Source organism: Anabas testudineus, chromosome 24, assembly GCF_900324465.2.
Source record: "Anabas testudineus chromosome 24, fAnaTes1.2, whole genome shotgun sequence".
Classification (NCBI taxonomy): domain Eukaryota; kingdom Metazoa; phylum Chordata; class Actinopteri; order Anabantiformes; family Anabantidae; genus Anabas; species Anabas testudineus.
The window spans coordinates 13,796,957-13,819,270 of NC_046632.1; the positions used below are offsets into that span (position 1 = coordinate 13,796,957).

The window sequence follows — 22,314 nt, forward strand, 5'->3', positions numbered from 1 at the left end:
ATTAGATAGGTGGTTTCCACAGCAACAAGCATTTATACTACTATCTCTTGAGTGTGAGATAAATGGTGTGGCCTGGCCTGGACATCTCGACAACACTCTGCTGCTCAACAACCTGACTGTAAAATTTTATTCTGAATAATTTACACCAATGAGCAATAAGATCACAATATAAACAAAGACATTTGCGTTTTCGTTTATGACACGTGAAGTGCTACGCGCTTCACAGGTCCACATTACGGCAAGAGTATTTTTCCTCCCCACAATCCATTCCCTCTGTATTTCCCAGTGCCCTTGAAAGCTATGGTAATACAATAACTAAATGCTACATTCAAAAGGGTTTCCTTTCTGTATCTGAAGCAAAGTGCGGATTCTTTTAACTCATCTTCTACACAGTCTTCAGCAGGAGTCCTTCTCATTTCAAGTGCATCACATTTTGTTAGCCATCATTAAAACTCATCTTTTCACAGTGACTGCTTAACAATCTGGTGCAGACTGTACAGGTACTAAGGGAAGGAGTTGTCCCCCACACCACCCTTCATCCCTTCTCTGTCTCTGTCTCCCCTGCTGCAGTAGGCTCAAGACAGATGGAGCAGTACATGACAAAACAGCCTAATTAAGAGAGTGGTGCACCTCTAAATTCCCACACGTGGAAACCCTCTCCATAACCGTGACAGAACATGTTGGCAGCGAGGAAAGAAGGAAAACATTTTTCAATTTGCATCATCCATCTTTGTATGCAGAGTGCTAGGCTTATACTGAGACGCAGAAGCATGTAAAAAGAAAAGCATTACAATTTAGCTTGTTATGGCACATCAGCTACAGTCGATACTCAAACAACAACATCAAAATCTTAATGGCTGGAGACATTTACATGGTGAAGATCAAAATAGGCATCTGAGAGAGGTTGAGTCTTTAGCTGACATGTAGGTCCTCGCTAAAGGTGAAAGGTTTATTTGTGGCAGCTCATGGTGCTTTAAGTTATTAAATAGCTGCTCACATTGTCGTCATTAGATATAACATACACTTTAGACTTAGTCTGTTTTGGAAAGTGTAGGGGTGAAGATTGAAAGCTGGAGTTGAATCCATTTGCAAAATTAAATGAATCATTTGGGTATTTTTTGGAATACAAAACTAACATGTGATCCTCAAGCTTCACCAGACATATGTTATTTTATATAATAGTATTATATATATATGAATTGATACTGGATTGGATTAAAGTTAGATCATGGTTTTGTTTAATATCTTAAAAACAACATTTTAGTCGTATCTCACTTATGAGTCCTGAGGGATATGTGGATCTGGAACATCTGTCCACCATGGGATCACATTCGTGACCATTTAAGTGTTGAGGCTTTGACACATGTTTTTGATTCACTTAAGCGTCCTCTTAGGTGCTTGGGGTGACAATTTTAATGAACAATTCAACACCAGCTGAACTAGTGATTAGTGTACATGCAGACTCTTGTGTTTGTGTCTTTATATCTGTGTTGCTGTAAAGAGATAAATGTTTGATTTGAATCGCCAAAATTGTTGGCTGTATCAGACCCAAATCTTCTCTTCCATTTAAAAACATAAAGAACAAACAAACAAAAAAATTATATATATATATATATATATATATATATATATATATATATATATATATATATATGTGTGTGTGTGTATAGATAATGTTTTTTAACATACTGTAATATTATCTGCTAATATTGTTTCAAATATATGTTTGTTACTGTGCAAACACAATGACAATGATAATCTCTCTTTGACTTATGTGTGCTAAGGTTGAATGACTTTGCTTAAGCATGCTGAAAGCTGCCAATCACTGTCAGTGAGGCTGTTGCTGTCAGAATAAATGTAACACATACAGAGAATGCCCTTGTGTGTGACTATAAAGGCCAATGTGTGCCAATGTGTGAAACACACAACGAGTTGTGTGTTTCCGTGCGGATGTACCTGCCGGCCAAAGACAAGCAGCACTTAGCCGATGCCTTTCCAAATATTATATATTACTTAGATCGAAGCTTCTTAGACAGGTGTATGAGTATGTACGCCTTTGCTGTAGTCTAACACAGTGACTGTGCAGACTTTTTACCTCAAATGAAGAACAGATCATGTCAAACATGTGAAAAGGCAGAATTGTATTTCCCAGCCTGAGTCACTTTAAGAAACGCACTACATACAAACTGTAAGCTCCTTCTTCTAACATTATTTCCCATCAGCTTCTGTTGATAATGAACACTTTTTAAAGTGTGAGGAAAACACATCTGACTACTGACTTGACTATTTGTGCTATTCTGGCTGTTTTCCGCCAGTGTTGTTGCTACTTTGGTGTGACTTTGCTGTACTTGATATCCATGTCTCAGCTAATCGCTGTCTCCAGCCACAGCTAGTGAGCTATATGTGCTACTGTAAGTTTAATGTCAGCTGGTAAATTTAGCTTTTTACTGTTTGTTATTTTTTACAATTTTATGAGAAGAAGTACATAATGTCTTATTAAAAGCCATGTAAATATCTAGCCATATAGCCATGACATACACATACAACTCAACAAATAGGATATAACAAATATCACTCTGTGACCATTTATTTCAGAACAATATGTTCAGGAAAATAGAGACAGAGGTTTAGTCATCCTACGCAACAAAGACAGCTAAAGTTTACCAGCTGTCTCAATATTCTAACACACACAGGCTGTACAATGTGAGACTACTGCAATGACCACGTATTGTACATATGAGCAGTTTCCATGGAAATGCATCAACATTCGCTACAAGACCTGAATGAGGAGAGGCAAGATGCCAAACTCAAGCCTCCCACACCTGGGTTTTAGTTTTTTCCCATATTTTATCATTAGCGGTGATGTATTTTGGTATGTTGACTGTAAAAAAAAAAAAAAAAAAAAAAAAAAAGCTGGGACTAGCTCCTGTTGAAAAGGGGAATACTTAATGTGGAAGAGATTATGCAATTTCTTGTCATCTCACATTGCTACTTGTTATATTTAGATTGTGGAAGAAGAAGTGGAAGCCAGATTCAAAGAGTAATTAAGATCACGAGGTACTTATGAATAATTACCAAAGTTATTAATTTTGCTCTACTTTTGAATGCTCTGCATTGCGAGCTAATGGACAGTATGTATTGTATATGCATGCAGAAATACGGATAAACCCTGAGGGAAGATTATGTTTTAGCTCTATCTGGGACCTATAGAATCTTTTGTGTTAAATCAAAGCAGTGTGGGAGGATTTACAGGCTGCTGCACAGTGAGCAGTGATGGACTATAAGCTCCTTTTTTGGTGTTGTCTTCCGCTGAAGGGCGTAGAGAAGAGACCGAGGTGTCCAGGGTGTGTGGCATCACTACAACATCAGCCAGTGTCTGCATGCTGAGAAGAGAGGAGCAGTAGTGGGAGGGAGTGGGTGGATATCAAAAGGTGAAATGCAGCTTCTGCTGCAAAGCTACATATAACTGAACATGATTTTATCTCAGTTGCAAGGTCTAATGCTCTTTACAGCTGTGTATGTAATGTCCGCTGCTGTCCCTGTGTGCAAAATATGTTTTCATTAAAGAACTGAGTCTTTTCTGCTGTCTCTGTTGGAGAGAGGTAGTCGATAGCAAGGAGTTAAACCCTGGTCTTCCATAGTGATATTCCCACTACACTATTCAGCCACCACTACATAGGATATTGTCTGCATGTGCAATGTAAAACATTATATAACAAATTGTAATTGTCGTCAGGATATCTGGGCAATAATCTACAGAATGAATATTGATTATAGGTTTGAAGTGGCTTTATCAATGCACAGGAAATCTGTCCAAACTCGTCTGCTTTGTCTTGTCCCTTCTCCATTACTGTGTTCACATTTCTGCTTAAGCCATCATGGGTAACACTCAATATTGCACTAACTCTTTTTAGTGTCAGTGATTCATCTGGTTCACTCTGGTTCTTTAAAACTTGAATGTTAACACATATTTAACACATAACTGTTTGCTTCTATTAGCCGGGACAGTCACTGTCACAGTTACAGTTACGGTGGATTACTGCTGCCATTAATCCAAAATGCAGAAGAGTATTCAGCTGCTCAATCATATAATTCATACCCTCCAGTATCCTTGAAAGCTTAAGGATGTATATTTAATGTGAACCATGACAGTGTTTGACAACTTTGTAAAGGACATAACTTGACCTGATTCAGAGGTCAGAGCCAGGAAACAATCTGGACATAATAACACTTGATTTAGAGTTGATGTTTTTGCACATTGGTGATCAATGAATTATCTCAAGGATGTTATTTTTCAACAATGTGATTCATTTTTTAGGGTTCAGCTTCCTGTTGCTCTGTTCTTTCCTGTGGCATGAGCTTGCTGTACATTAGAGTGGAAGCGGAAGGCCTAATTTATTCCAATTTATGCAGCCATCTTGGGAAATGCTGGCCAGGCGCTGACTGTAGCATAGCAGCAGAGATTTAACTTAGCAGCCAGCAGCACAGTGGTTTCCCAGGGAGCAAAGCAAGCAGAGGCTTTCCCCTCTCTCTCTCTTTCTTTTGCCTGCAGAGTGTCGTAATCTCTCTCCCCACTGTGTGTGGTGTCTTTGTGAGGAAAAAACAGTTTGCATCACAGGAGAAAATCTAAGGTAGCAAAGACATAATCTGTTGATCATGCAAAACAATAGCTGTTGCAAAAGCTGTGATACAGGAAAGCACTCATCAATGTTTCATGGAATTGCAATGTGAGCTCTTAAGGAGCCAAGGGGAAGAAATATCAAAATTAATCAGGACAACTAAAGCATGTTTATTCACTAGTGCAACACTAGCTAAAAAATAGATTGTAAAATATTGCTTCTGGCTTTCAGTGTCCTCTCATAGCACAAGTTCATCAAATAATATTTAAAGTAGATGCACATGCAGACAGATGCACAAACGTGCATGACAAGCTTTTGTTTAACAAGTATTTACCCAAGAACAACTGTTCTCTTGCATTCACACCTGGAAACCCTTATCCAGCATGTGAACTGACACTGCTGTAGATTCATTTTATGTCAAATAAAAAAGTGGGATCAAATATTTGTCCAGAAGAAACAAAAAATTGCTATACTGTTGCATTATTTTGCTTCTGCTTAATTGCCACTGGCAAAGTAAGGAAAGGGTCAGGGGATAGTAAATTAATTCATGCTGCCACGTTGCCCTCCATTCTACATGCAAAGTCTCTCCATGCATTATCAACAGCGCCACAATCTGAATAAAAATTGTTCACTGTAAAGATGCAGATGAGCACAAATGAGTTCACAAAGCCAGTCCTTACAGCCCCCCATTGACATTTTGCAGTTTGATAACATTGGAAACAGTTCTTCTGTAGACATTATCTTCAGATTCAGTGAATTCAACAGTATTTGCATCAGCGTCCCTACTGGAACACATGACGCATTATAAAGCTGCATTTTGCTATGCAAATAAACATCATTTGCATTGTTGGAAGCATTTATGTTAGTGCATCTTGAGAAGGGTATGAAAGGGTATGAAGTATGGGCCCCAACAGGACTACCTTGGACCAGACAAATCCATGGAATACGTCTCGTGATGAGACCTTAGCTCTCTCCTAGTAACTGAAACAGGTAGAATCAGAAGTAAAACTTGCAAGCACTTGAAACACTCTGTAGGGAGAGTGGGTGGTATTGTCCCAGACAGAACTGAGGAATTCATCTTCCCCTCTGTTACTGTCTGTAGGGCAACTGATCCCTATGACACAACTGTTTTGTTTTTTTTTTACCAGTGTGTTGAGCCTGTTGGCATCTCCTGCCTTGATGTCACTTGGCCTGCACACTTAGGACCGTGCACTGGCCACTATGCATTAGTAGAAGTTGTAGAACAGCATGTTGCTAATATTGGTTGACTTGAGCCTCCCTTGGGCGAGAAGTGTGCTTGTGCTGCCAGACCTGACCAAGTTATTATGAACTCGTAACTTCACTGCCCCATCAACACATCCTCACTATGGATTGGTAGTAGGTGTCAATGGCCTGCTCTATCAGTGGAATCTGCTACAGGGTACTTCAGTTTACCAATATTTAACATCCTACAAATCTTGTTTTTGCTCTGATTTTATTGTGAAGCACAAATTTTAGTGTTACCTAAGAGCTACACTTTAGAGTAGCTTTACGTCAATCTTTAAATCTTGTGTTTAAACACAAGACATTTGGCTCATTCACATCCGTGTTAGAGAAGAAAGGGGATCACTTAATTCAAAATGTTAACAGACAAAACACACTGTTAGATTTGACAACACCTGATTAATTTTTCAATTTGTCCTGCCTGTGCCTTGAGTTAGAATTTTTCAATAAGCATCTTTATGTACTTTGAATGTGCGCATCTTCCACTATATTACGCTCATTGTTGCTTTGTAATGATGCTTTACATTTATGTCAATCTGTCATGTTTAATGTAAATATGAATTATATTTGATACTACACACAGGTAATAAAGTTATACTATAACAATGGTAGCAAAAAAAAAAATGCTGCCAAAATCTATCTCTGCTTACTTGTTGATTGATACAGCAAAACCCAAAGTAGCATCTCACTGACAGTTTATTTTCTTCCTTCTGTGTCTCTCTGAAATGATTTTTGGAAATAGTCTCTACTTGAAATGAATTGGTGATATCTAATGAGACCAATCTGGATTGAAAGATTAGTCTCTAAACAGCTGATTATGGGGTAATCACACCACCTCAAGAGAGTTTATAAAATCAGAACCCTGGGGTGATTGTAGAGAGAAAATGCAGATCAGGCTGGAAATGATGCAGACACTTCTCTGTGGGAAAGATACAAAACAGATGTTTTGTGTCTTTTGAATGTGCACTTCAGATTTCATAATAGTCATGTTGCCATTTAGCACTACAGGACTGTTGAATTAGTTTGATTGACTAGTATGAACGGGAAAATAACACTACGACATGAACATTTGTACAATAAGGTGCAAAACATTGACCTTGGAACCATCAACTCTGAAAGATTCAAGAAGTCTATAAGGCAACTATAAAACTATACCATGAAGCCAACAAGGCAAAGCTAGATATTTATTCAGGATTCACAGACAAGTTAAATATGTGTTACGTAAAAAAATGGTGTGGCAAAGAGTCTGATATTACAAAATATGTAACAATTATCCAAACCCACAGTTTAGTTCATACTTTGATTTTTCAGTAAAGTGAACCAGGGTTTTATTAAATCACCAACAATTTGAAATACTAAAGACTACAGCACGTCAGGGCTGTTGTTGCCGTTCTGTCTTATGTGCACATTTGTGTAGCAGTTTTGGTCACAGTTTTAGAACTGTTCCACCCCTACATGTAATTATTGGTTATTGTAAGACTAGTGGACATACTATAGATGGGATGAACTATTTCAAATTATCCATAACCCAGTAACATACAGTACTGCCCACATTTAAAAAAACTGAAAAAGCAGAAAAATAAGGGAAACAACAAAATTACTATCCAGTAGTAAATATTAAAACCTTTGGCTGGTCTTTAAAAAGCCATTTGGAAGCTTCAGCTATTGTTCTTCTTTACTGTAATCAAGATTATTCTTTTTTAATTTATTCACACATCACTGTGCAAGTGAAACTGAATTTGACTCAGTAAATGTAGAGCAGCCTGTATACATCAATTTCCACAAGAATACTAGACTACATTATACTATACATAACAGCGCATTTATCACTGATGTTAACTTTAATTTGACAGATTTTGTTGCCTCAGTAACCAGTCAATGTCATTAGCTAAATGCTGTGAATTTGTGAGATAGCGAGGGAGAAGTTAGGAAGACAACAGAAAGCTATGATGGTGGAAAAGAGATAAAGAGCATGGAGGATGGAGCTATATTCACTATGCAGTGATTATTTCAATTGAACTCCACAACACTACTTTACATATTCTGCTTTCTATAGTTACACACAGACTGATTTAAATTGTGACAGCCATAAGAAACATTTCAAATGATAATTAGATGTATGAGTTGAATGTGTTCAAGCCTGTGCTTCAATTCATCATTAATTTGTACTTTCTAAAATATGGCACAGTGAGTATTGGCGCACCAAACACAGTATCTCATATTCAAATCAAGCTCAGGGGTCTGTATTATATTACATAATATGTTTCCTTTTTCCCTTATTTGGGAGATCATGATCCACCCTAAACAACCTTGAAAATCCCATTACAGTTCCTGGGTTTTCAGCAGTGGTTGCCATGACAACTGTGCATTTTATTTCTGGCTCCTTTGAAATGGTGTGTGAGATCTGAGATCCCAAATGTTATGTAAGACGATGTGCACTGTTCCAGACTGGGGTTTCCTGCTGCAGAGTATGTAAAGTAATTAATTACAGGAGAATGGCAGACACTCAGGATGCTCCAACATTGTCTCCCTGTTTCCTTTGCAGCTTTTATCATTTACTTTTAACATACAGGCTGAATTGTTCTATAGAAAGATAAAAATGGGGACAGATTTTTTCGACACATTGAGGTAGAAGTCTCTGTTTAAGACATCTTCATTTATCTTGATAGTATGCAGGAAAAAAGAAGTCATGGTCATGATTTACCTATGGCTATGATAAGAGAAATGTTTTTTAGAAAATTTTAAATAAAAATTAACATTTTACATTTGGAAAATGCTACTTTTAATTTCCCAATTGCTAATTTTTATTTGGCAAATGTCATTTTCATTTTCACTCTGTACTATATGAAAGGCATAACTTAACCCAGGGATGCCTGCTGATTGGTCCTACAACAGTCTGGAGAGAAGAAATATCCCTCTATAGTAAAGGGAGAAAAATAGAAAATATGTTATAATTTTCAGAACACTATCAGTGGTATGTTACCACCTGAAGACACACATAACTGATCCTATTGAGTCAAGGTATAATTCAGATGCTAATTATAAGTTGCAAGCAGATATTGTGTCTGAAAATCTGCCGTTCACTTAGCACAGATACCCTAGAAAACTGAATTCTGCAGAAATTCTCCATGTTTTTAGAAAACGGAATAGGAAAATATACTGTATACTGTAAATTATATCAGAACATCATGTGAGTGGGATGGAATGGAATTGCCTTGATGAATTTGTTTGCCAATATGTAATAGTGAAAATAAATGCTAACTATAATAAATGTTGGATGTAATAAACTATGCGCTTACTAGGCACTAGGCAAGACACATCATGGCAACTGGACTTGAACATGTTTCACTGATCCTCATCTAGTCATTCAACATTAAGCAGTTGCCAGAAATTGGCAGGACAAAATGATTTAGGAGATTATGCTGAACTTTTTATCCTCTCATACAGACATACATAGCCATATAAAAGTCTCAGACACAAACATAGTATCAGTGTCTGGGATAAAGACATTTTTTGTCATTGAGAATGTTGGATGAATGTAAAGAGTGTCCCATTAGAAGTATTTATCTGTCATGGTTGTGCGTGTAATTAGCAGAAATTTGGAATGGAAATAACTCCTTAAGGTCGTTCTTTTGCAACTTATTTTTATCTCATTTGTGTTTCATTATTATTTTTTCTTTTTTCTCTTTTACAGACCCGAAATTTTCACCTTGGTCCCCATCTCGAAAGTTCAATGAAGGTAGACGCCTCCCTCTGGCCAGGAACATGAAGGGCTTATCAGGCAGCCGCCCTCAGCACCAGATCCCTTTACCCCATGGCCTGGACTACGACCCCCACGTCCATGACCTTCACTCTCACCATGGCTCGGACTCTCGCCACCCTTCCTACTTGCTCAGCCCCACAGAGAGCTGCCCCGTGGACTTCCACCATCGCTACTCACCCCGTAGCTCCATTCACTCTGACTGCATGATGATGTCCCCTGTCATAATGCCCCCAGCACCTGCGTCTGACCACATATCCAGTAGTACCTTCCCTAGAATGCACTACAGCTCCCAGTATTATGACTCAGCCACACGGGACGACTGTGCTGCCATCACAGCCTCTGCCACCTCTCCAGCTGTTGCAGCTGCAGCAGCTGCAGCAGCTGCATCCTCCCACCATGCTGGAACCAAGAGCAACCGCCTTCCTGCTAACTTACTAGACCAGTTTGAGAAACAACTGCCACTACATCGCGATGGCTTCCACACATTACAGTACCAGCGTACTTCCACCACCACTGAACAACGCAGCGAGAGTCCTGGCCGCATTAGACACCTTGTTCACTCTGTCCAAAAGCTCTTCACCAAGTCCCACTCACTGGAGGGATCATCCAAGATGAATGGCACAAAAGGTGATATTATAGGAAGTGGAGGAGGAGCAGGTTATTACCATCATGGCCACCACTCTACCAAACATGGCAGCAAGAGGAGCAAGAGTAAAGAACGTAAACACCGCTCTGGTGGGTGGTGGAGCTCCGATGACAACCTGGATAGCGACAGCACCTACCGCACACCCAGTGTCATGTCACGACACCACGGGGAACATGTCAGCCACTGCTACCCAGATTCCATGCACAGCCACCATTTTGGAGACCTGTCACTCAAAACCTCCAAGAGTAACAACGATGTCAAGTGCTCAGCCTGTGAGAGCATGGCAATGGCGCCCGAAGGCAAATTCATGAAGAGGAGCTCCTGGTCGACACTGACAGTCAGCCAGGCCAAGGAGGCCTATAGGAAGTCATCACTTAATCTAGATAAACCCATGATGCACACGGACCTCAAGCCTTCATCGAGGACATGTCATTACCTGCAGGTGGGTGGTACCTAATTTATGCATTAAATGTAAATGACTAAATAATGAAAAAAAGTAGAAAGGAGAATAGACACCATAGAATTCAATATTAAAAGCAACATATAAACTGAACCATGGTTATATTAAATTGTATGCTGACAGTCACCTTAGCATTAGCATACGAATGCATTTTTATGTGTGCATTCGTATGTATGCTGCAGTTAGTGAATACAGTAAATAAAAGTTATGTATTTCACATTGAATTAGTATTTGTGATAATAAATTCACCACTTTTTTATTTAGTTTAAAAGGGTTTAAATTTAGATTTAATTGAGATTGACCACTGCACACTTGCACTTTCTACACTGAAATAATATTAACACGCCAAAAGTGGGATCTCACTCTTAGTCTTTCTACAATTTCTAGGGTTGTTGTTTTTTTGTTACAGTACATCCCTCCCTTAAAACCACTATATTCTGTTTACATGGAGTGTAACTACCCAATCATGCTGGTAACCTGACAAATGAAATAGTATTTTTAAATGAAGGCTTTTTTTTTACAGAAAGCGGAAAGTAGTAATAGTAGATTAGTAAAACTAATCTACTATTATGCTGACTTCTTGCAATATAACTAACATGCATTTTGTTTTCAGATAATTTCCAAGTAATGTTAGGTATATGTTTTACAAAACAAATTACCTGCAAGAAATGTGGACACGACTGATTAAGGGCTAAAACTGGGCCAGATTCATACAGTGTCTTCCTGGCTTTGCCCCCCTGAGGACAATTAGAGTGTCCATGAGAGTGTGAAGCAAATATTTAACCAAGATTCCCTTTTATGTAGTCACCTCGGGGAGCCATTGTCTATTAAGGTGAAGACATAAACTTAACTGAATCAATGTCATGGTGGAAGACACAGAGAATAAAGGGCAACCTGAGCTAGAGGGCAATAATGAAAAAACACAGCTTCATGTCTTAAAGAAAAGAAGAATATACAGTGCAGCTGGAAATATTGTAAACCATTAAGAAAATTATGATATGCAGAGTTTGTATGCACCCATTGCTACAGACATATTCAGAGAGTTCAAAACACAAAACAGTCAAAAGCAAAGCATTTGGGCTTTTGGCTTGCTTTGATTCCGTGTGTGCAGGATTAGAATAAAGTAAACTGAAGATTACCATGTCAATCTGCTACTGTAGTATCTAGAAATAATAGAAAATGGTGACAGGACTTTTGGTGGTTTCCAAAATGTAAATGAAATTCTCACTTGTATTTGGCAAGCAGATTTCTTACCAAACAGAGAACCTACAGCTCCAACATGGGCACATTCTGCACTGAGCGCATCTACAGCAGCTTTATTAAGTGGAATAAGTGAAGAGAGATCTATACACAGGCCTTTTTTTATGTGTCTGGGTCTATTAGGTCTATGTTTATCTGTGATGAGGACAGGTCTGCAGTGGGCAAGTGGTTTTCAGTCTTGTTTCAGTAGGCATCAAATCCTTAGCCTGGTCTCCAACACATGTTGTAGGGTGAAGCTTATGTGAAACGAACTGCTATGGTGATGATATAGTGACACCAGATATGGTGTCAAACAACAATAAGGAAATATCATCAAAAATATCAGTTATCATTACTTTATGATTATCAATATGAAACATTAACAGGCACAAAAATGTCATAGCAGTTACCTTTGAGTCAGTTCACAAATATTGTGACAATGATCCACTGTGATTTTACAAATTACCAGTTGAAGCCTTTTTTGAAAAAATGTAAATTTATATAAAATTGTATGTACGATGAATGAATGCATTAGTCTTTGATTTATTTTTCTGTACTAGTATTACATTATTGTAATTTTATTTAGTGTTTCTAAGATTGACTTAATAATTGAATTTCCTAAATGAAGGGCTTTCACTGCTAACTTGGCCCATACTTCACTTTTTTAGGATAACTGGATTAACTAAGTGAAAATAAATAAATAATCTGTAAAAGTCCCAAAAACTCAAAGCCTGTTTGTTTAGTCAGTGTTGTTCAGTCCCATATTAGTCATAGTCACAGGCACCCCTGCCCCTTCTGTAATCTCACAGAGTTTCCACTTGTGTGATTACACATTTGACTCAAGCACAACTCTGTGCAATGTTTGGACCTGAGTTAACCAATATTGTAAGTTTATGTGAAAATAGTCTATAACTTAGTTGAAATTGAAAATCTGTTTCTCACACAGTGCATCCGCACAAGTTAAATACTTTCTTGTAGTCTCCTTTTGTTTTGTTCAACAGCAGGAAGTCATAGCGCTCTTTAGTGTGATGCTTGCGAAAGTTCTATATTATGTTGTTGTATACCAACACAACTTGAAACATTTCCTTTGCAGACATTACAAGTAGCCAATAAACATCTCAGCAACGCAAGAATGAAATAACATAGCTGTTATTACTGTACTGTTGTTTGACCTTTTAAGCAGCTAACAACAAGTGACACAAATACCATAATGACAATGAGCTAATGCAAGCCTTCCATGAGTGATGGCTGCCTTGTTAGTCACAGCCCTAGTTGATAAATGGTAGAAAGAAAATTGCCTATACTGAATTAAAGTTAATTTTGACATCACCCACCTAAGTTAGGCAGGGTTGGAAAGTAGCCTCTTCTCTTTTTTTTAAGCAGATGACATGCAAACTTGGATCCTAATATTACTACATTAGCAAACCAAAAGATCATCATTCATTTCCATACTCTGCTGTTGTCAGTGAGCCATGCTGCATTTCTTTTGGATTCAAAGAAGAGCTCAAGTAGCATATGGTCTAAATGCTTCAGAACCCTTTTCATCCTGACTACAAAACATTTGGGGAAAACATCTGAGTAAAATACACTAGATGGTGGAAAGCAATGAGTGCTATTATTAGCATCTTTAAATCTTTCTACTTTCCCCCATTTGGCACCTCTGATACAGGAGAAAATGGTCGTCATCATCATCATCATCATCATCATCATTATACCAGGGGTATGGCCAAGAACAACAGACAGTGTTGTTACTCTACCTCTAGGTGAAAAATGAGAGGAGAGCAGTCACGGCTTTTTGTGAAAACAGTTCAGCAATGGTGACATAGGAACAGTCGCTGCAGTATAAGATTGGGAAAAGAGAGTAACTAGCAGAGTATTAGGGACAGCCTTGTGCCTGGGGCTGTTGTTCAGCAATAGCTAAGGCTGCCCTGTCCAGTGGGACAACTGCTTCTGTGGAACTACTGTACACATCAATATGGTTTCAGACCATGTAGTGTGTGACACACTGCCATTACAAATCTCCATCTTTGGAAGGAAGAACAACTATAATTAACCAAGAGTAACCAAAATTTTTAATTATTGATTATTTGAATGAATGGTCACGGTTTACAGTTTACATTACAACATAAATACAAAGCTATTTTACTACAGGTCATTGCTGTGATCATATATATAAATTGATTGTTAAATTATTTCTATAATTTTGACCACATTCTACTTTTAAGTGACAGTATGGTATGACAAAAAACCTTTTTTTCTGCTGTCAGTCAAAGCTAATTAACAAGTTCATATGGTGTTCTGTATTAGCAGGTATGCTGTGCCATTAATCTCAGTGTGCTGATTTAAATGTTACAGCCTTAGCCTCAGGGCCTATGTTTGGCAGCATTTGCTGTGTAAGCATAAAAATACACATAATGCATCTCTGCCAGTGATGTGATGGAAATTTGATTAATCGTCTGTTAAAAATCCTTGAATAAGGTATGCCCATGTTTTTATTTGTAATATAAGTGCTTTTCTAAAATGCTGTTTTACCCTTCTCATTCAACTGGTCTGATAATCCTGCAGTTGTGAGACAGTATTTAAATTCCTTCGAGAACTGTGCTGATGATCAGTACAGAAGCACTACAATTGATTTATATAAAGAATGCACTAGCGGCATGTCTAACAAGATTCAGTTTAAGAAAGCTTTATTGTTGTTGTTATTTTTGATTCAGTGCACTTCTTTGAGAGTTCCCAAGATGTGTGAACTGTGCAAGAAAACATGTCAGGAAGAAGCAATGCAAACATTACAAAAACATGCCAAAATGTGTTTAACACATACCACTTTCAGTTTGTCTCTGTGTATTTTAAAGCCACAGTAGATGACCATTTCCCTCACAGGATGCAGTGCTCCTTGTTATTGCCACCCACTAGTTGAAAGAATACAGATGGGAGAGACTTCATTTATACACCCACATACAACTTCAGCCAACATCAGACTAATAAACAGTAGCTACCCAGTGTTTGTGCATCACTGTTTTTCTATACAAACTGCTGCTGTATAAAGTATCAAGACCACTGCCCAGGAGGGTATTTTACAGAGAGCTACCAAGCTAACAAAAGATGTTCAGCAAAAGGATGATCTATAATTAACTTGGGCTATTGCACACTGTGACTTTAATTTACAGTATACAAACAATGCTTGTCTCCAGGCCCTTTTAAACTGCCCATTCAAGGCGAGTTTACTGCATCTGTTTGCCGCCTCGCTGTCCTGTATCAAAGGTCCCACAATAACGTTGGGGGTCAAAGTTAAACCTTTAAGCTGCCTGAATAGGTAGTGTAAGAGGCGGGGTGTGGTTTTACCTCTCCTCCAGACCTGTGTGTTTGATAGTTCTAGAGTTTCTTTTGCTGGCATCTCCCGACATCCTGCTCCAGTTTTGCTCTGGTACCACTCACACCATGAGCCTAAAGCACAGCTAAGCCGGACTCAAAATGATTTTAACAAGGTAAATGAACAACAACAATGACGTGATTTTTAGGCTTAAACGTGCACCGTTTCGGTGTTGGGCTTTAGGTGGTTCCCAACCTAAACGTTGTATTGGACCCAAATACCTCCTCCTAGATAAACGGCTCTTGTTGCTTTACTAACACTCAGCTTACGCTTCTTTCTGTCGTGGCATCATAAGTAGTGGAGAGGGTAGAAGAGCATCAGTAGGCTAGTGAACATACAGCAGTTGTACTTTAGTGAGAAATAGAAAGAGCCATACTGGCCTTAATAAAAGGTACAGTTGCACCACAAATGAAGCCACATGAAATTCATTATTTACACAACCTTGTATTGATAAACAGATGGGTAAGTGCTTCTCCCTTGGCACTGGGATTATGTGTTGAACTGGTGTTTCACTAGTTGTTCGGACAACATGAAGGACACTGGATAAACTCAACCTCTATAGGCAGCTTTCAAAAAGAAGACCATTACTCACAACATGGCACAAAACTACAGATTAAACCCTGCCAAAGAACATGAAAATAAGCCTGGTGAATATTGGCAGCACATTTCTAGTCAGATGAAACCAATATAAATTAGTGTGGATCAGATGGGGTCCAGAATGTTTGGCACAGCCCTGGCCAGAACTACCACAGTGACTGCACACTGCTGACCATAAAACATGGAGGTGGTAGTGTGTTGATATGTGGCTGGATGAGTGCAAACAGCATAGGTTAGATGATCATGAGAGCCATAGATACAAATATTAATGCAAATTTCAAAATACTGAAATTAGTACTTTAGGTGCTTTGAGAAACATGGTTTAAATTTTGGTTACAAAGTAGTTGATATTACATTACCGTTTTAACCAAGCACCGAAAATGGCCATGGTATTAATTACTAATCTGCTGCCTCTATGCATGTAAGATAAGATAAGATAAGATAAGATAAGATAAGATAAGATAAGATAAGATAAGATAAGATAAGATAAGATAAGATAAGATAAGATAAGATAAGATAAGATAAGATATTTTGTCATATGCACAGATGTACATAGTACAGTGTACAATGAAATGTGTTGATGTACCTACTTCCTTTTACATAGTGAGACAGAACAAGTAGATATGAAGAACAGAAGTCAGAAGTCGTAGATAAAAATATACAGAATAGATGTGCAAACCTGTGCGTACCCCTGTTTACATCTGCACATTCTCTATGTGTATGCCTATACATGCTTACTTATACATACACGTTTACTATCATAAACATATAAATATATACCCTCCATATCTATATCCACCGGCACCTATGCAATTGCATATGTCCATTTGTACATATAAATATATTGATGTATTTACAAATATATATATATATATATATATATATATATATATATATATATATATATATATATATGCACAATCATTTACCTATGTACACACAGATACACCGTGACATACCAGTAATTTAGATATTATAGGGTATACAGTGTTTTGACTGAACCAGATTACTTGTTTTATGGATCTGAGTTGAGCAGGCGGATAGCTTGGGGAAAGAAACTGTTTTTCATCCTCACAGTCCTGGACCATGATACAAGTCTTTGAAACATGATACTGGGAATTTTTGATTGTATTGCAACATAATGTATAATTAATTTATTGATGAAATAAAAAATAGCAGTTGTCTTTGAGGCCTAAAGAAAGGCCACAACTCAAGATTTATATAGACAAAAAATTTGTTTGATAATTAGATTATAGACAGATGTAATAAAAAGGCCCTTAAAAATATTTCATGTTTTATGTGCAACCTGCGAATTGATCAGCTGTGCTGTTCTGCTAGAATATTACAGTTTTAGATGGTTAGGTATGACTATGGAGATTGTTCTGAAAAGTTATTTCTCTATATGTTGCAAATTGCTATAGATTTCCCTGAATTAGCATTTTACCATTTTGATACTTTGTTCTTTCCTTCCCTTTTCTGTTTGCATTTTATAGGATATAGCATACATAAATGCAAGTCAATTGATAAGTCACGCAAAACCAATGTGCAACTTAAAAACACACATACAATAAGTAGGTTTTATTAAATACAAAGTCTGTAGAAATCTAATGAAATACTTTTTCTCCAGTTGCAGTTTCACTCTATCCACTCTCCCTATTTTTTGCCATTTTCAGAAAGCATAACTTTCTACACTTTCCAAACTTCCATACTGTAGCTACATTGATGGAATTTACATTTTCATTTCATTAAAGATACAGTGCATGTTGCAGACAAGAGCATATCCCAGAAAAGCCCAGCTGATCTGATTCTCATGGGTAGTGTAAGGTTAAGTACTGAGCTTGTTCAATATCAGAGTCAAGGCTTAGAGATGAATAAAACAAGTCAGCTTAATTTTATGTTTAATAAAAAACCATCTGACTACTTGTCTGATACACTTCTCTCACTCCTCTGGCTAATTGGGCCACATTGTACTAGCAAATAATATCTCTGTTACACAGTTAATGGAAGAAGTATGTTAACCATTTTCAATTTTCTTGTTTTCTGCATAAATCGGCCATGAAATGTGACTGCCCCAAAGACACAAATATCAAAAAATACAATATTTTAAAGCTGATATAACACAAACAGTTATGATCTTTCAGGTCTTTATTGAGCCTGCCCATTAAAGACAAAGATGGTGGTAAAAGTAACTGCTTGAACCACCTTTGGCAGCAATAACCTCAAGCAAACGCTTCGATTTTAGACCTGCACAATGTCCTGGAGGAGTTTTGGGACAATTATCTATTCGGAACTGCTTTACCTTAGCCATATTCTTAGGACATCTGTTGTGAATGGTTCTCTCGAGCTCATTCCACAGCATCCCAAAAAACATTCTGTAGTAGATTTACTTCAATTAAATCCTGAAAGAAATCCTGTCCTGCAGCTTTTTCTTCCTTTTTCACCTCACTGAGCATTCTGCATTGTGCTTTTGGAGAAATCTTGGCTTTGCTCCTGCTTCCATGCAGTGTAGCCATATTACTAAATTACCTCTAATTATAGACAGTTTGTATAATTGGTAAGTATATGGATTGATGAAAATTTAAGTCTTTGAGGATACTCTGTAACTCCTTCCAGAAACATGCAAATCAACAGATCTCTTTTCTCGTGAAGCATGGCTCACCTGAGCAGATGCTCCTGGTGAATAGCACATTGACACTGCTTGGGTGTTTTATAAGTCAAGTTAGCTCTAAGCCACATTTCCATTCTCATTTCAGTGATTGGTCTTCATGTTTGGCATGTAGTGGCATAAGAAGCCTAGTGTTTGAGTTTATTTTCCACCAACATTTTGTATGTTTAATGGAGACATGAAAGATTGTGACTATTTGTGTTTTATCGGCTTAGAAATTTTTTGTTTGTTGATATTTATAACTTTGGAGAATTTGGAGATTTTTGCAGAAAACCAGGAAATTACAATAGTGCAACTGTAGCTTAGTTCACAGCCTGCATATTTTGTTTGTGTGCAAAATCACTAGTACATCTCTACTTCAACTTGAAGTAGAGATGTACAACTTTTAACCATGAAAACAGGTGTGTAATAGAGTGGTGTTTCCACAGGTGCCCCAGGATGAGTGGAGTGGATACCCAGGTGAGAAGGATGAAGAGATCCCATGTCGGCGGATGCGCAGCAGTAGCTATGTCAAAGCTATGGGCGAGGTGGATGATGAAAGTGGTGATTCTGACACCAGCCCTAAGACATCCCCACAGAAAGCCATTCGGCCTGATGCGCTAGTCCTTAAATCAGCCATGCACAGACCCCATTTAGACTCCCACAGGTAGGCCAAAGCTATGCATTTTTTTTGGTTTATTATTATTTTTTATTAAAACATATTGATTAATAGGTTTAGATCCTCATGAAGCTGGCATTCTTTAAAATATGTTATCATTATTATTTTTATGAATACCTGTGGTTGCTTTAGAAGAAAGAAAATTAACAAAAAATTAACAAATACACAAAAAATTCACACATTTACTGTGTTGTGTAGCTTAGTAGAAAAGACTACTGCATATGTGCACTGAGAGTGCATGCAATTTATAATATATACATGGTCACCACACCACAATTAAGCTAGCGTAGCTGCCTAAAAATGCACGACAGAAGTTACACACACTGAACAAACTTAGCAAAGGTTCATATTACAGTACCTAACTGAAAATATTACAGTTCCACAACTTTGTCTAAATTGTATGGTTCACGTTGACACACTCTGGCCCAAAAACTCTTCATATTTTGCTAATAACATCTACATATTTCTATTGTCAAAATGCCAGAAAATATCCAGATATCATTTAAATTTGACTTCAGTAAATGTTTTAATCTACAGCCTCTGCTGACTCATTGCTTTGTTTAGATGCTGTCCAAGAAAAACATTTTTTTTTTTTTGTTTGCTGATGCAGATTTTTGATTAGCTACTCTCCCTGACAGATTTCAGTGTTCTTAGTCATTTCAAATGAAGTTGTTTGGGAACAGAGGTTATTGTTACCGTTTCTACTGTCTGTATAATTTTATGTAAGCCTAACATCTGTAGTAAGCTGTTATTTAGAGCTAGGCTATATGTGTAGGCTTGATTTACAGTATAAGTGCATTATTAACGTTCTCTTGAAGATTATTGGCAGTATTCATCCACAAGTGATTCATGATGTCAGGTAAAATAGTTTTCTGCTTTGTGTTTCAGTACCAGATGGATTTTGTTTGTGACCTCCTTCTTCAATATTTGCCCAACATCTTACTCAGGGAATGCACCTCATCTTATCACATTGCTGCTGACAAGCCTGCAGCAAAATGTATACATTTTTACAATGTCAGACTCAGGAGGGCAGGCTGAAATGTGCCTGGGCTTGCTGGATGAGGGGAATCATGGACAGACCTGCTTTGAAGTTAGTGACTACTTTGCTGTACACCCTCTCTAGGGCCCTGTGGGAGTTACTGTTTTCTCGTAGGAACATTGGAGCTACATTAGTTAACAATCCAAGTCATTAAAGGTGTTCAGTCTTGATCGCAGCTGTTCAGCTGGTGTTGAGAAGAGATGACTCACCAAGCAGCAGATTTTGGATAGAATTATGAATCAGGACTTAAACTGAACCGAGGCCAAGTGATGCCCATAAATGCTAGCTAGTACTGTGGATTCCTTCATATGATCCAGTTATGATCCATGTGTGGCTACTGAACTGTGCAATCATTTCTATCCCTACCCCTTGTCCTTGTTCAGCCAGGGCTACCACTTGCAAACAACAAGAGATATGCGCTCCAACCCTAGTGTCACACTGGATCCTGCCACCACCTTTCATCCCCCACCGTTCCGCTCTCGCAACCAGAGCTACATGCGCGCCGTCAGCACCCTCAGTCAGGCTAGCTGCGTCAGCCAGGTGAGTCTCAAACACATGTACTGCACAGAGGCAACACCTGGAGATGAATGAGAGCCTACGTTATATCGTTTTGTACCAGTTTTCTCTAGAGGGCATTAAAGAGACACAAATCACCCACAATTCACTATATGAAATAGGACCACAGCTGTCTACTAGACACTGCCGTCATTGTCTTAATTGAAGTCAGAACATGTAACTAATCTGTGGTGTGTTGGACTGACTGATGCCTTTACTGAGAGCTTACCTCTGAATCAGCTCCAGACAATTCAATGTTGTTTAATGTTGTGACCCTGCTCACAATGCATGTCAAAGAACAACCTGGCTATACTTCCAACAGGTGTGTTCCAATCAGAGCTAAAATTGGGCCAAATCAAAAGTGTTGGTCTGGACTTATGTTTTTCAAAGTAAAATATTAAAAGAAGCAACTAGGACTAGAGATGAAAGTTTTCTCACCACCTCATACGCCAACAAGTCTGTCTGTCTTAGATCGAGTGACAGGAGGAAAGATAATTTTAATTCAATTTTATTTGTATAGCGCCAAATCACAACAGACGTCATCATAAGGCGCTTTTCAGTGTTGAAGGTTTAAGACTTTACAAAATATAACTGTATGCAGAATAATATAGAAAACCCAACAACCCCACTTGAGCAAGAACTAGGCGACAGTGGAGAGGAAAAACTCCCTTTATAGGAAGAAACCTCCAGCAGAACCAGGCTCATGGTGGGCGGCCATCTGCCTCGACTGGTTGGGGTGAGTGGAAAGAGGAGAGAGAAAAGAACAACAGGCATCAGAAAACAACGACAAGAAACAGCAGAAACGTTCGTAGGGCCAGTAACTGTACACTGGAGATATACAGCTCTAAGGCCAAGGATACCTGCAGAGGAGTACAGAGAGAGAGGGAAACAGAGAGGAGGAAGCACAACTACAGGAGAGAGAAATGACAAAGTGACTTTTACAACCAGCTTACATCTGGGTGATAATAATTAGAACGGCAATAAAAATAAAATTAAACTGTTGTAAAAAGACCAAGCTCCCTCCTATAATATAATTTAGTATGTTGAAGTAATATGAAAAAACATGATTAGTTGTATTAAGCAATAGCTTGTATTATTTTTTTTTATTTTTTACATATGCAAGCCTACACAGGATGCAAATATTAAAACTACAGTTTAAAGACAAGTATAGGAAACAAGAGGACAGAACAAATTGGATAGATAGCTCCTTTTTCTAATTACAAAGTTATGCTGCATGGTATTTACATCAGCATCAGCAACATCTAGTGTCAGCCAAGAGCACTGTGCATATTTCTGGAAGTCTTGCTACACTTACAATATAAATAATGGGAACTTCATCTTCCTAGTTTCAATTTAGCAGCAGTGTATACAGTACATGTGTGTTTTGAGATTTGTGGTAAATGGAATGTTTCTGATTATTTGCTGTTGTTATCTGCCCTT

At 38.0% G+C, this 22,314-nt stretch overlaps 1 protein-coding gene across 1 annotated transcript in view; it reads left to right on the top strand.

Annotated features, from left to right (window-relative positions):
• Positions 1-22,314, top strand: part of LOC113148927 (disks large-associated protein 2-like) — a 75,791-nt gene that overhangs the window by 25,264 nt on the left and 28,213 nt on the right. The window contains exons 3-5 of the mRNA XM_026340682.1: positions 9,577-10,733; positions 19,051-19,268; positions 20,703-20,859. Coding sequence (XP_026196467.1) covers positions 9,577-10,733; positions 19,051-19,268; positions 20,703-20,859 — 1,532 coding nt within the window. The remainder of the gene's footprint in view (positions 1-9,576; positions 10,734-19,050; positions 19,269-20,702; positions 20,860-22,314) is intronic.